This window comes from Urocampus carinirostris, chromosome 17 (assembly GCF_059441175.1).
Source record: "Urocampus carinirostris isolate Australia breed hairy pipefish chromosome 17, RoL_Ucar_1.0, whole genome shotgun sequence".
Taxonomy (NCBI): domain Eukaryota; kingdom Metazoa; phylum Chordata; class Actinopteri; order Syngnathiformes; family Syngnathidae; genus Urocampus; species Urocampus carinirostris.
Genome location: NC_142365.1, coordinates 8,003,051 through 8,015,941, shown reverse-complemented (window position 1 = coordinate 8,015,941; position 12,891 = coordinate 8,003,051). Strand labels below are relative to the sequence as shown.

The 12,891-nt window shown below is 39.0% G+C and overlaps 1 protein-coding gene across 1 annotated transcript; it reads right to left on the bottom strand.

Moving 5' to 3' along the window:
• Window positions 1–773: 773 nt before the first annotated feature.
• LOC148349080 (cell division cycle protein 23 homolog) lies at window positions 774–12,478 on the bottom strand. Its single transcript, XM_088321051.1, has 16 exons — window positions 12,339–12,478; window positions 11,928–12,000; window positions 9,621–9,758; window positions 9,486–9,528; window positions 9,309–9,414; window positions 6,027–6,159; window positions 5,770–5,947; window positions 4,690–4,787; window positions 4,534–4,615; window positions 4,305–4,458; window positions 4,120–4,239; window positions 3,967–4,042; window positions 2,297–2,358; window positions 2,146–2,224; window positions 1,958–2,077; window positions 774–994 (listed from the first exon to the last, which is right to left on the bottom strand). Exons 1-16 carry the CDS (start codon window positions 12,449–12,451, stop codon window positions 839–841), a joined length of 1,731 nt encoding a protein of 576 aa, XP_088177177.1. The 5' UTR covers window positions 12,452–12,478; the 3' UTR covers window positions 774–838.
• Between the last annotated feature and the right edge of the window lie 413 nt (window positions 12,479–12,891).

Below are 12,891 nucleotides of genomic sequence, written 5' to 3'. Positions count from 1 at the left end.
TGTATTTTTAATTGGATGTAGCTAAAGTGGAATATAAAGGCCAAGCAGGAACAATAACAAATAAACCCAAATAAATTGACCAATACTTTTGACTTATCTAAAATATAGAACAAGTAAAAATGTTACTCAGCAAAGGGCAAAATTATCTTTGCCGGTCTATTAGTGATCCCAAGAGCCAAGAAGAAATCCACAGGTTCCGCAGCATTCATCTGAGCCCCAGTGCTGTAGAATGTTCTGCTCACTGAGATTTGATCTGTAACCTCAGTGTTACTTTTTTAATTTGGGCTTAAAACACTTCTGTTCTCTAGTTTACGAATGACCTATATTTCAAGTTGGTTGACTATGCCTTACCAGACACACACCTCACTGCACACCATTTTAATGCAGTAACAACGAACTTATTCAAAGATAGAATAATTAAACTTGGATGTATCACCATCTCACTGCTACAGAAGCCCAAACAAGGATATTACGAAGCTAGCTTGTCCCGATACTGCTTTGAGCACTGAACAGCCACTTACCTTCCTGAGCCGAGGCCTGATGTGATGGTCACAAAGTCCCCTGATTCTGGTATCTGCCACTCTTTCCATTGTTTCCTTCTCTAGCCATTTGGCTGTAGGATACGGCTCACCGCTATTTGCTTGGTATCCCTCGCCTTCCACAACAAACCTTGCTGATTTGAGGGGAATCACGAGATGGTAGACACGCCAGTATTGATCGCTTCGGTTGCGTTTTAAGCTGTTATGACCTCGAGCGAATGATCCCACACTCAGTTTAGCAAAAGGTGCACAATTTATGAACAAGTGATATTTTACATGAAATGAACCTTGCAAGAGGGTCAGGACGTAAAGGAGAGCGAGCTGAGCGTTGCCACTTGCTTGACGGGCGTTTCCTCGTTGTTCGAGAGCAGCGCGAAGGGATCGAACGACGGCGCCTCTGTCCGATCCCGGACTTGAAAAATTTGCCTTAATAGAGCGTTCCCTTCTTCTCGTGCCTACAAAAAGATACAGAGTGGTTCAGGAAAGGATTAAGGTATCTCCAAACTCTCTAAGAGGCAAAATGTGACCAAATAGTTATGGACTCAATTTAATGATATTGATTGCTCCGAAGCAAAATGACTGACTGCTGATCTTTGGCTTTTGTTTGACTTAGTTGTGATAATTTTGACAGCACAACCCACTGCCACTAGTGCTGTTTGCTAACAAACCAACATCAACATGGTAACTGATTTATGCTAACGAGTCATGCTAGCATCCGTGTGCTAACAATTCATCTACTCGTTAGCATCCACCATAAACCCATGGTTAAATTTCATGTGGGACATTGACACACTTGGGCCACCCCCCTGGAAACTTCCCTGGGTATCACGGTGAGTCATCGAAATAAATGGGCCACATGCATTCTGGATGGGCCATTCATTTTAAACGGGCCCATTTAAAATATATTAGTGTAATAACAGTGTTATTACTATGTTATTACCATGAATGTGACTCTTAGACTTTCCACAATGCAACTCCTTATTTCTAACAATAATGGGCCCATCTCAAATGAATTTGCCAATACCGGTTAAAAATTACAGATACATCTCACTGGCTTAAAACCCTTCATGCTAACTCATAATGCAAACAACTCAACGGTACCGGTTCTCTACCATCATCTTCCAGAATAACTATCACAATTGCCACGGGAATTGTCTAGTTTTTTATGTTTTTCAGAGAATCTGTTTCTAAATTGGATAAAATAGAATTGTAATATTTTTTTGCATTTTATCATTTATAACATTGAAGAGTCAGTATTTCGAGATTTTGTGTTATTGTTCAGTGTGTGATCTCCGCAATTACCAGCGTATGGAATATTTTGCAACATAGTTATGGGGAAGAACACGACACGTTCTGTCCCTGATTGAAACTAAAATCTAAATGCATTTAAAAACAAAAGATGGTGGAGTGACACTCACATCGTCGTAGTCGAGGCAGCGCTGGGCGCAGAGGGACGCTTCGTCGTAGAGTTTGCTCTTGAAATAATACTGACCGAGAAATTTCAGGGCCGTGCTGACCTCGGTGTGTTCCAACTGTTCCTGTGTGAACGAAAAAACGATTTCTCACCCTTTTAAATATTCTCTGTCCATTCATCCCAAATTCTTACCCCACAGGAGAAGATATCTTGGGCGTAAAGCATGTAACAGCGGGCCGCCTCATCGCAGTCACTCAGCTGTCCGTGGAGGCTTTAAGATCACACATTTTCTTCTAAGCTCGCCAGGACAGACAAATAAAGCATCGTTTCACTTGCTACCTACTTTGCCAGTTTGAGTAACGCGATATTCTCCACATCTCCAACCGAGTACGCTCTCCAGTAACACTGAAAGAAAAATTGTTTTTATTGGTATGCAATAAAACAGTTCCAGGATTAACATGTAATAAAATAAAGGGCATTAGGATAGATAGGCAAGATTTACAAGGTGGTGCTTATAGACTGGCCTTATTGCAGAGGGTTCATTAACGTGGCTGGAATCCTTTTAATGCTTGTGTTTTTAAGGTTTGAAAAGTGCCTATAATTGCTTAAATTTGTAGCAATGTTTCCCGGCAGTCCGACTCAATTGCCTACCCCTCAAACAAAAATAAATCAAATATGCTAAAAATGACGCCAACATGTCTGCTCTGTTGCCTTCGCTTTGCCATTGCGTTTTTTCATCCCTCGTACCTAACGGCAGCTGGCATTCGTTTGTATTGCGAGACCAAGATGCCAGGCACTGGAGAAATTAGAAAACGGGCTTTGAAAGTGCTGGAATTCAGCGATGAATAAACCTTATTGCAAAGACATTAGCAGCCTGACCCTGATGACAGAATTACCATTAGTAACTAAAAGGACAACGTGTAGTATATGCACTTTAGGTGTCACTGCATCGTTTACTGCAACAGAAAATGAGTGCTAATAAGCACAAGGTAGAACTTCTGAAACTCAAATTGACCAAATCGCGCCATTCTTATTTTTTGGCCAAACCTTTTGTGAGTTTTTCTATTTTTTAGGGGATACCCATCGCAGCTAGATGGCGGACATTTATGTCAAGTCCCCCAGGATGAGACTCATGTTATGTCATATTAATACAAATTATTGACCTACAAGTACTTTTATTTAAAAATGCACGTTTATTTGCAAGTTTGTATATTCCTTCTTATGATTTAAACCAGGTGCTAAATAATTCACACTATCCCTTTAAGGTACGTGGCATTGCTACTGAATTATTTCACAATAACGGCTAAAGTGATGCTAACCATTAAGATGATGGGTAATGAGACTAACTGCTACGTTAGGGAAAATATGCGCTAAATCCAAACCTGTTACTTAAATGTATTACCAACAAAACTGTGCAAAAAAATAAACAAATAGTTAAACAAAATATGAATACAGTAATCTCTTGCTGTGTCACAGTTTCGCTACTTAACAAATTTTCATCATGTGTTGAGTTCATCTTCTGATTAGCTAAACAGAGGAATATGCTTTCTATCGGCAACAGAGTTGGAACTGTCGACTTGGTAAACTAGCTCGGGAGCCACATGCAGGTCTTTGCAATTATTTTTTTTGAGAAGCCGTCATTGTTATTCTTTGTCTCTCTGTCCGTCCATCTCCTTAAATGCTGCGCTAGCTTTTTAGGGACATAATGATGCTGTAATTTATTGTCAATTTCAACCTGTCAAAAGGACGTCACTCAATAATGGAAAATGAATGGTTATCATAACCTCAGCAGACCCACAAATATAAAAGATGTGAATGTCTAATCTTGTTCAATTTGGATTTGATAAAGACAGGCTTTCATTTGTTATCATAAATCACTTCTCCCGAGTCCTCACAAATAAAATATGAAATTCCAGGTTTGCTTTGGGGTCCGTCCTTCACCTCTCGTAGTAACATAGTAACAACATAGTAATAACATGTGAGTTTAGAAATGCAGAGAAGAAAATAGTATACCTTCTTGGCTTCAACTGTCTGGGACAGTTTCTCATAGTTTTCACCCAGTGCAACCAGCATGCGTGAGTCATTGGGTCTGAACAGGTAGAACAACCGGTCATACTTAATGTTATTTTGCCCTGTTTCAACAACACATTGCAGTGAAGCACAAACCTGAGCTGGTGAGCCTTTTGGTAGTAGTAGAGACAATAGAACGGCATCTTGAGGATTTCGTACGTTTGACCCAGGCCGTACCAAGCTCGGTAGTCCCGTTTGTTGACTTCGAGGGCGTGTCTGAGAGAGAAGAGCTGTCCAACGCGGGCAATACGGCAATCGTCGAGGCAGAGTCGGAAACTAACCTGTAAGCTTGAATGGCGGCCGACGTGTTTTTCATCTCCATGTACTCGTGTCCCATGAGGGTCCATGCGCTTAGGTAGCGGGGGTTAAGCTTGAGGGCTCGTTGGAAATATAATGCTGCCTTTTCGTGCTGGGAGCGCAAACTGTAGTAGTTACCTAGGGGGGAAAACATTGAAAGACCTCCATCCAAGCAATTGGGAAGTTTCCAGTGATCCAGTGATGAATACAAACCAATAACGCAGCATGTCTCCACTCTGTACTTGTCAATATCCACCAAAATGTGGGCCAAGTAACTCAACTCTGGCTTCATATTCTGTGGAATTACGCAATTAAACGGTGAGATCGTTGTTAGCAAAACATTGTCATTTTTCTATTCTACCAATTTACTTTGACGTAGAGCAAGTTAGAGAAGGTGTCCATGTTGTCAATCCGATAGGGATCTTGTTCTCTCAAATTGTTAAACAGCACCATCGCCTGGTCGTTATCTGCAATGACAGCATATTTAAGACCTGAAAACAGCCCCCCTATGATGGAGATTGAGATCTTTTACGAAGTGTCTAAATAGTATGAGAAATTATTGACGTTATCAGTGTCTTTAAATACATAGTAAATTCTTTTAAAACGAGCTTGTAATTTACATATAAGGGTGTCCCCAAAAAGTATACATATACATTTTAGCAGCTGGTGACTCAATTCTGGTTTCCTTGTTATACAGAGTGATGGCAGTCAGACTTTAAAGAAAGGAAAGGTCTTCTAAAAAATGCTCCTGATACACGGCAATGCAGTAGAAGCAGAAATACAATTTAGGGGGGGGGGGTTTAACCAACAACCACCAACACAGCCATCACTTGAGTTAGAAAACAAGTTTGAAGCGGATAGAACCGTACAGGATGTCCTTGAAAAGCAGTGCAGAAGACCACATAAATCGAAAAATCTTTCAAACACTTCCAGTAAAATTTATTCTTTGGGAGGGCTTTTTGATGTTTTTGGTCCTGAACAGTTCCATGAGCTTCCAAATGATCTCTAATTCAAGTCATGGTAACTCCTTGTTCAACTCCCTAAAATATTTGACTTCTACTGCATTTCTATACTTCCAGTAGTCTTTCAGAAATATCCCTTCTGAAGTTGGGTAGCCTTCACTCTCCGTTCAATGGGTTAGGTCTATAAAAGCATAACTAATTGAGTTATCAGCTGCTAAAATGTGTGTAAAAATTTTGGGACACCCTTTATGTAATTTAATCTGTATCCTAACACAAGGCAGGATTTTAGGATTTGACTGAGTCCATTTTAACTTTACTCCTGAACTCTCTGGGTAACTAAGCAATAAAATCTTTAGTTACGCATATCAAACAGGTTGACGATTATGCTAATAGGTCACAAAATCAGTAACTATTAGCTTCAGCAAATCTAGTGACCCCTGATCTAAGGCTTAGAGTAGAAAAGCAAAAGGATTCGAAATGGAAAAACCTCGAAGGTTGTGGTGAGCAACCGCCATCTGCGAAACGATGTACGTGCTCTTAGCAAAGCCGGCGTCCATCAGGTTCTGGTACTTCTGCAGCGCCTCCTTGATCATCTGCAGTTCTGTGTACATGTGGGCCATGAAGAAGTCCTTCATCCAGCAGTCGGCCAAGGACAGAGACTTCAACTAGGGGTGGACCATATGATAGACTTTCAAGTTATGTGCAGTGGGTTCGCAAGAGGGCAATCGCAATTCAGCTACATACCATTTCGATATTGGTGACCAGGTTACTGAGCTCCAGCCACGCCCCCCAGTGAATAGGAAGTGCGTGGATGGCCTCCACAAAAACTTCCACCGCCTCCTTTAGCAGGTCCAGTTTTCGAAGCACCACTCCGTACCTGCCGTTGAAAATACACACATATGAACCTACCGAGGTCTAATCGAATTAAAGGTATTCCCAAATATATATTTTTTTAATTAGGCAAAGAAAGTGTGGTGTTCCTTCCCACAATTAGGCAAATATTCCATGCGCCAGGGGACCCAGGAAATTTTGTCTCGAATTTGACCCATCTGGCTTGTTTCCTAGAGAGCTGTGATGTCATTGAAGTAACTCAATTCCAATAACACAACATGTGAGGCGGGCACCGAAACCGACAGGAATGTAGAGAACAAAGTTTTCTGACCCCGAGTTTAATATTACATATACAGCTGTATCGATTCGAACCCTGCTTGATGCAGGTGACAAGAACAAGTGCAAACTTGACAAGAGAGACTGGGTGATTGTTTCCTGAACACAGATTAAGATTGTGTTTTAGACATTTTTATTCTGGGGTAGTGTTTAATGATTTCATAATTTATTGTTTGTTCAGCAAGTTATATAAGCGATGATTATGGTAGATTTGAGGCAATTTTAGCAAAGTTAGACGGTTAGACCTATTTATTTGTTGGGAATTTTCAAATAAACATTATATTTCACAAAAAGTAATTTTTTCTGTGTTTTTTTGTTCATTCTGCCAATTCTTATACTGTCAGCATTGCAGCTTTTAGACTTATGTGTATTATAAATCAAGACTTTATTTGCAATTGTTATTAATAAAACAAAAGACAAAGCAATACGTCCTGAATATTCCCAATATTTCCCAAAATTCCGGAAAATTTCCAGGAAAATTTCCCTAAATTGAAAATTCCGGGAATTTTGCAACCCTAGTTTGATCGAATTAGTAGTTTCGATTCCTTTTTTAGAGGTAATTTTGCAATGTTTTTTTTTGTAATAAAGCGCAGTTGTCAGAAACTGCACATAGAGTAGTAAAGACTGACAGGGTGACTATATTTACTGCTGAAAAATAAATTATGTTGCACTGAATATTTAACATAAACCCTGTCTAGAAGCATTACCTATTGCCTATTGAACTGCATTCTTCAGTTTTTAGTGTATTTGCGAGTCACTTGAGCACAAAACTCGTTTTTAGTGATGGTGCAGGAATCAAGTTTCAACATTCCCTGTTGGCGTGATATGAGATTACTTTTTAAAAACAACAACATGATTGTATCATTTTTTTAATCACCAAGGCAAAAAGTTATTGATAGACTAGTGTGGTTTACTTTAGTTATCCCCTGCACAGTTACACTAAGTAGCTACGGGACCTTTCTTACCTATGTGCCTGCATTATATTCGCCATGCAAGGTTCAGTTTCTTTATAGTGAAGCGTCTCTTATTCTTTCAGTCTCCCAAACGGCTCTTTAGATTGTTGTTGCTCTTTCATCCATGTAACATTAGTCACAAAATCATATAAAAACGGCAAAAAATAAAGCAAAATAGAAAAAATAGACAATAATTTGAAATAAAAATGTAAAAAATGTTTGTCAACATTGTACTGTGTTCATATATATCCAAATTATTCATCTTTTTTAATCTTTTATCTTTACAGTCAAATGTGTAACTAGAGTGCCACGTCCAATTTCGTTGTCACATTATGTTCAACCCATTTTGTAACTATGATAATAAAGGTATATTCTACTACATAAATTCTTCTTCTACTTCCGCTAAAAAGTGTGATTAAATACAGTTCTGTGTGGTGCAACCTACTAAATAAATCCACACAAAGTTTAGTATGAAAACAAAATATAATTTTCAAAAACAGAATACTTATGTAATAATTGTTGTGAAAACAACTGATTCATGTGGGCCACGTGACTTCTAATATTACAATCACATTAGAAAAACTAGTGTTGCCAGGAACTCAGCAAAATGTAACTTGATTTGATTTTAGGTTTTGGACATGTTTAATAATGATTTGGTTGCAACACGCAAAATTGATGATACAAGTTACATTTTTTGATACTGTTGAGAAAAATATAATCTCTTTTTTTGCTATCACAAGGTGCAGTGTCAGCAAACACTCACACACAGGGAAGGTGATCATTTGATTATTATTGCTTTTTGGACTGTTGTATGATCAGAAAGATACATGCAAGAGTAAATTTATGTATTAAGGTGTGTAGCTAGCTACCTGGGAGGGAGATTTTCAACCTTAGTTAGTAGCTGTCGTTGCTGTTATGGACTCTCTGGACTAGTTTACAGGCTTGGGGCGTCGTTGCTGTCATGCACTTTCTGGACAAATTTCAACATGTTACCCAGTGTTTTATTTTATTGATGTTTACTATGTTTGTGTACTGTAACTCAATGCTAAATCTATTCCACCCTGGTCATCCTGGAAGGGGATTACCACTTGTGAGGCCCCTTCTCAAGGTTTCTTTTTTCCTCACGCTGAGGTTTTGAGTTTTTCCTTGCCCGCATGTTGGTTGAAGATCAGGCGATGGTGTAATTGTAATCCTGTGCAGTCCTTAAAGGCATTTTTTGTGATTAAGGGCTTTATAAATAAATGTGACTTGACTTGACTAACCTCTTTGACCAATCAACACGTAAAACAATATGGCTACTGGCTTTCTAGAGTGCTGGTGTTACTCCGACAGGGTCACAGCTCAGGATGTCAAAGACAAGAAAGGTGGTCCTTATAATGCATTATCTTCGGCGACATTTAATCAGGCATGTTTAAGGACTGTACTTCTCAAATCCATTCAACACGTAGACAGGGCAATTAGGGAAAAAACACTGGACCGTGTGTACAGTAAGATCAAACATCTAGTTGGATCCGCCCATCTCTGTCTGTCCCTCACCCCCTCATACACCCCCCCCCCTCCGGAGGAAACAAAGCCTATACAACAAAGACAGTTAAAACATCTTCTTTGTACGTTTATCTCTTTGTTTTCCTTATCCTCACTGTAAAATGTAGAACTGGAGTACCACGTCCAATTTCGTTGTCACAATATATCCCATGTAGTAACAATGACAATAAAGGTAAATTCTATTCTATTCAATTCTATTCTATCTTCGAAAATAACTGAAATATACAGATAAAATATACAGTATCTAGATTTTATGCAAAAAACGTATTCCTCACATTTTACATGTTTAAAAATTTGGAAATACCTTTAAAGCAATTCTCCATAATCACCAGCACTATTGAGATACTAGAAATGTTCTTACAGGTATAAGGCAAAACCATCCAGCTCTCCTGCGTCACGCTTTTGACTGAGCTCCACTCTCAGTTCCCCCAAAGCTTCGTTGCGCACCTGACCTTTCTCCAAAGGACCTAACACCACCAGTAGAACGTTTTTAGGATTAAAAACAACAAAACACATTTTTGTTCTCTATAGAACTCACCCAGGTTGTCGACAATCTCGTCATCTTTTTTTTTCTCCCCGGACTGCAAAAAAGAAAAAAAGGGAGAAGAAAAAACATGCTTTGACTTTGCAAGTGAGAAAATGTCGCCCGAGTGAGTGTTGACGGAAGTGTTACCAGATATCGTGAATACATGTAGAGGAAATAAGCCTTCTGACTGGTGCAGCCCTTTAAAAAGTAAGCGGTACGGTCGTACTCTTTTAAGTCCAGATAGCATTTAGCCAGCCTAAGTGCATCGTGGTCTTGTATTTCCTCCTGTGGAAGGGCAACAGGGAGGAACATTTTATGGTGTGGAATGCCGAGAACATGGCTGCAGACGGGAAAATCTTATAGAGCAGGGTTGGGCAAAACGGACAAAGGTGAGAGAAGCACGAGAGAAAAATCACCTCAAAGAAAGATCTGCAGTTTTAAACAAGATCACTGGATGTCATCAAATCTAAGCATGAGTCCCTGTATTTGCTGACTACCATTTATCAAACAGAGATTGTTGAAACAATCCATCCCAATGCGCGCTCTTTAAAGCAATGTGATTTCACTCACCTGGATTAAAGAAATACCCAATTATAAAAATAGCACCTGGGTGTCTATGCAGAAGTTGAACGAAAGTTGAGTTTCTTTCTAAGATATTAATTCTAACAGAGATGTTCCCAAATTCAATTAAACATTTTCATAAAAAACTAAAAGGCAGCTTAATACTTTAAAATCATTCAGTTATTTAAAAAAATGCTTACATTTGAAAGAAAATGTGCTACTGATGAAAATATGTTGTTATTTTAGGGTCTTTTTTTATCTTGTGCCCATATAAAATTTATTTTTCATTGTGTTTACGGTCAATATCTAAATAGCTGGATGCGTTTTTCTGTACTTGCTTTAAAAAAAACAATTTTATTTATTGAGGTATTAATTTTTATGCAATAAAACACACCTAAAGTATTTTTTTCAAAGCAAATGATCAAGTATTTTCACATTTATTCGTTAATCACATACCCGTTAACTTGTACACTTTCCATGTATTTTATGCATTTTTTCTCATCTTGCCCATGTCGACTCCAATCCAGATTGTCTCGGTCACTAGCAGCAACGTCATCATAGATTGCTAATACTATTAATTCTGCGAAATCCGGCACTGCTATGTATAATAAGCAATGCTAAATTTACTTGAAGTGGGGAAAAGACCAAGAAAAATGCTCGCATATGTTTATTTAGTTTACTTGGTAACTCAAAAGAAGTTGTTAACACAAATAATATCCTTCCATAGATTATCTGCACTGCTTACCCTCAGTAGGGTCATGAGTGTGCTGGAGCCCATCCCAGCCATCTTCGGGCAGTGGACACCCTGAACTGGTTGCCATCCAGTCGCAGGGCACACACAGATAGACTATCCACTCGCACATTCACACCAAGGGACAATTTGGACCAGCCTATAACCTGACATGCATGTTTTTGGAATATGGAATGAAACCGGAGTGCCCAGAGGAAACCCACGCACTGGGAGAACATGCAAACCCTGCACAGTAAGGCTGGTAGCTGGATTTGAACCCATGACATCTGAACTGGACGTGCTAACCACTCAACTGTCGTACCCACAAATCATATACTGTGTATTTTTTATTCTATATAGTCATTGCCGAGAATAGATAGATACTTTATTCATCCCCGCAGGGGAATTCACATTTCCAGCAGCATCCCTTCGCTGAGAACAATACAATAATAAAGCAAAAGGAATACAATATACAAATACCCAATGTGACGTGCTAATACCCACTGTAGGGTGTTGTATAGAGTATTTAAATAGTGCTACATAAAATACACACTGCAATAAAAGTACAGTAATATGCAATGTAGGGGGTGTGGTTTAATGTGGGCCTTTACTCTGCCGGGTGGAGTTAAGGAGCCTCATGGCATGAGGAAGAAAAGATCTCTTCAGTCTGTCCGTGGTACAAGACAGTGACAGCAGTCTGTCGCTGAAGCTGCTCTTCTGTTTGGAAATAATGCTGTGAAGTGGATGTGACGAATTGTCCATGATTGACCGCTGCTTTTTCAGTGCCCGTCTCTCAGCTACTGTTGTCAGGCTGTCGAGCTCTGTGCACACAACAGAGCTCGCTTTCCCCGACAGTTTATTGAGACGAGAGGCATCCTTCTTCATGACGCTTCCCCCCCTAACACGCTGCCACATAGATGAGGGTGCTTGCCACAACTGTCTCATAGAATATTTTCAGGAGCTTTTTGCAGATGTTGGAGGAGGCCAGCCTTCTGAGGAAGTAATAACCGGACGGCACCTTTTGTTTTTAAAGGTTTATTATCGCTTTATATGGAGTTTTCCAATCATAATAGGGAAGCAATTGGTTGAGGTTGACGGGTAAATTATGTCAGTGGAGTTTTATCAGATGCATCGATTGAAAAGTATTAAGAAAGCGTACCAACCTCTAGTAAGGGTTCTGGCGATGGTAATGCATCTTTGGGAAGGGGATCCAATGCAAAAGCCAACTCGGAAGACCTAAATGCAGAAATAAACGTTGAGTGCATAATATGAATTGAGGTGGTGTGTCATTTATGTTATTTCGAATGAAAACACGAATGAATTTGCCCACCTTCCCTATTGTGGTTTTGTCAAAACACATACATGACACTTATTTTTGATTAACTTAATAATTCGGCAAGAATTGCCTTTATTTACAAAACATTTAGCATTATTGCGACAATAATAATTCATATATCGATAGTACTACGCATGTATTTTAAACGAAATGCTAACGTAGCAAACAGTAACAGTTATCAGTTACTTCTAGACAAAAATAGTCATAACACCGACCACTATTTAAAATTGTAATGTACCACTTGACGCTGTGTAAAAGTCTTCTTTCTTTACACCTCCATGTTATAGACAAGAGCTGCTTTTTGATTTTCACCAGGTCGCCAAAATCACTATGGAGCGCCGCCATGTTCATATTTTGACCAAGAAGGCTCGCGATTGGTGGAGGTTTAGTAGATGTGTTCGTCGCGCGTGGTGACGTCACTTCCTCTTGTTTTTAATTTTAATTTAAATGTTTAAAATTATTTTTATTAAACATTGCAAATACAAACAAAATTAGCGTGGAAATGTCAAAAAACAGTACATAGTTAACATTTTCACGTGAATATAAGGTGCTTTGGAAGTATAAAAAATAAAATAAATAAAATAATACAGTACAGTACAGTTTCTTCTTCACAACTCTACTAAAGAAAAAGTAAAAATTACAGTAATTTATAAGTACAGAATGTCCCAATACTTACTCAAGAAAATGTAACAGAGTAAATGTAACTCGTTACCACTCACAGGGAGAACAAATGTTGCCAAAGCTAGGTGCCTCTCGCAAATACGCTGTAGTTGTATTTCTCGCTCTCTCGC

What these genes read in the sequence shown, in the direction of transcription:
- LOC148349080 (XM_088321051.1), bottom strand. Translation starts at nt 12,451, where the DNA reads ATGAACATGGCGGCGCTCCATAGTGATTTTGGCGACCTGGTGAAAATC. An exon ending in GCGTTACTCAAACTGGCAAA is followed by an intron (nt 2,225 to 2,296) that starts GTAGGTAGCAAG and finishes GTGATCTTAAAG; the next exon opens with CCTCCACGGACAGCTGAGTG. An exon ending in AAGATATCTTCTCCTGTGGG is followed by an intron (nt 2,078 to 2,145) that starts GTAAGAATTTGG and finishes TCGTTCACACAG; the next exon opens with GAACAGTTGGAACACACCGA.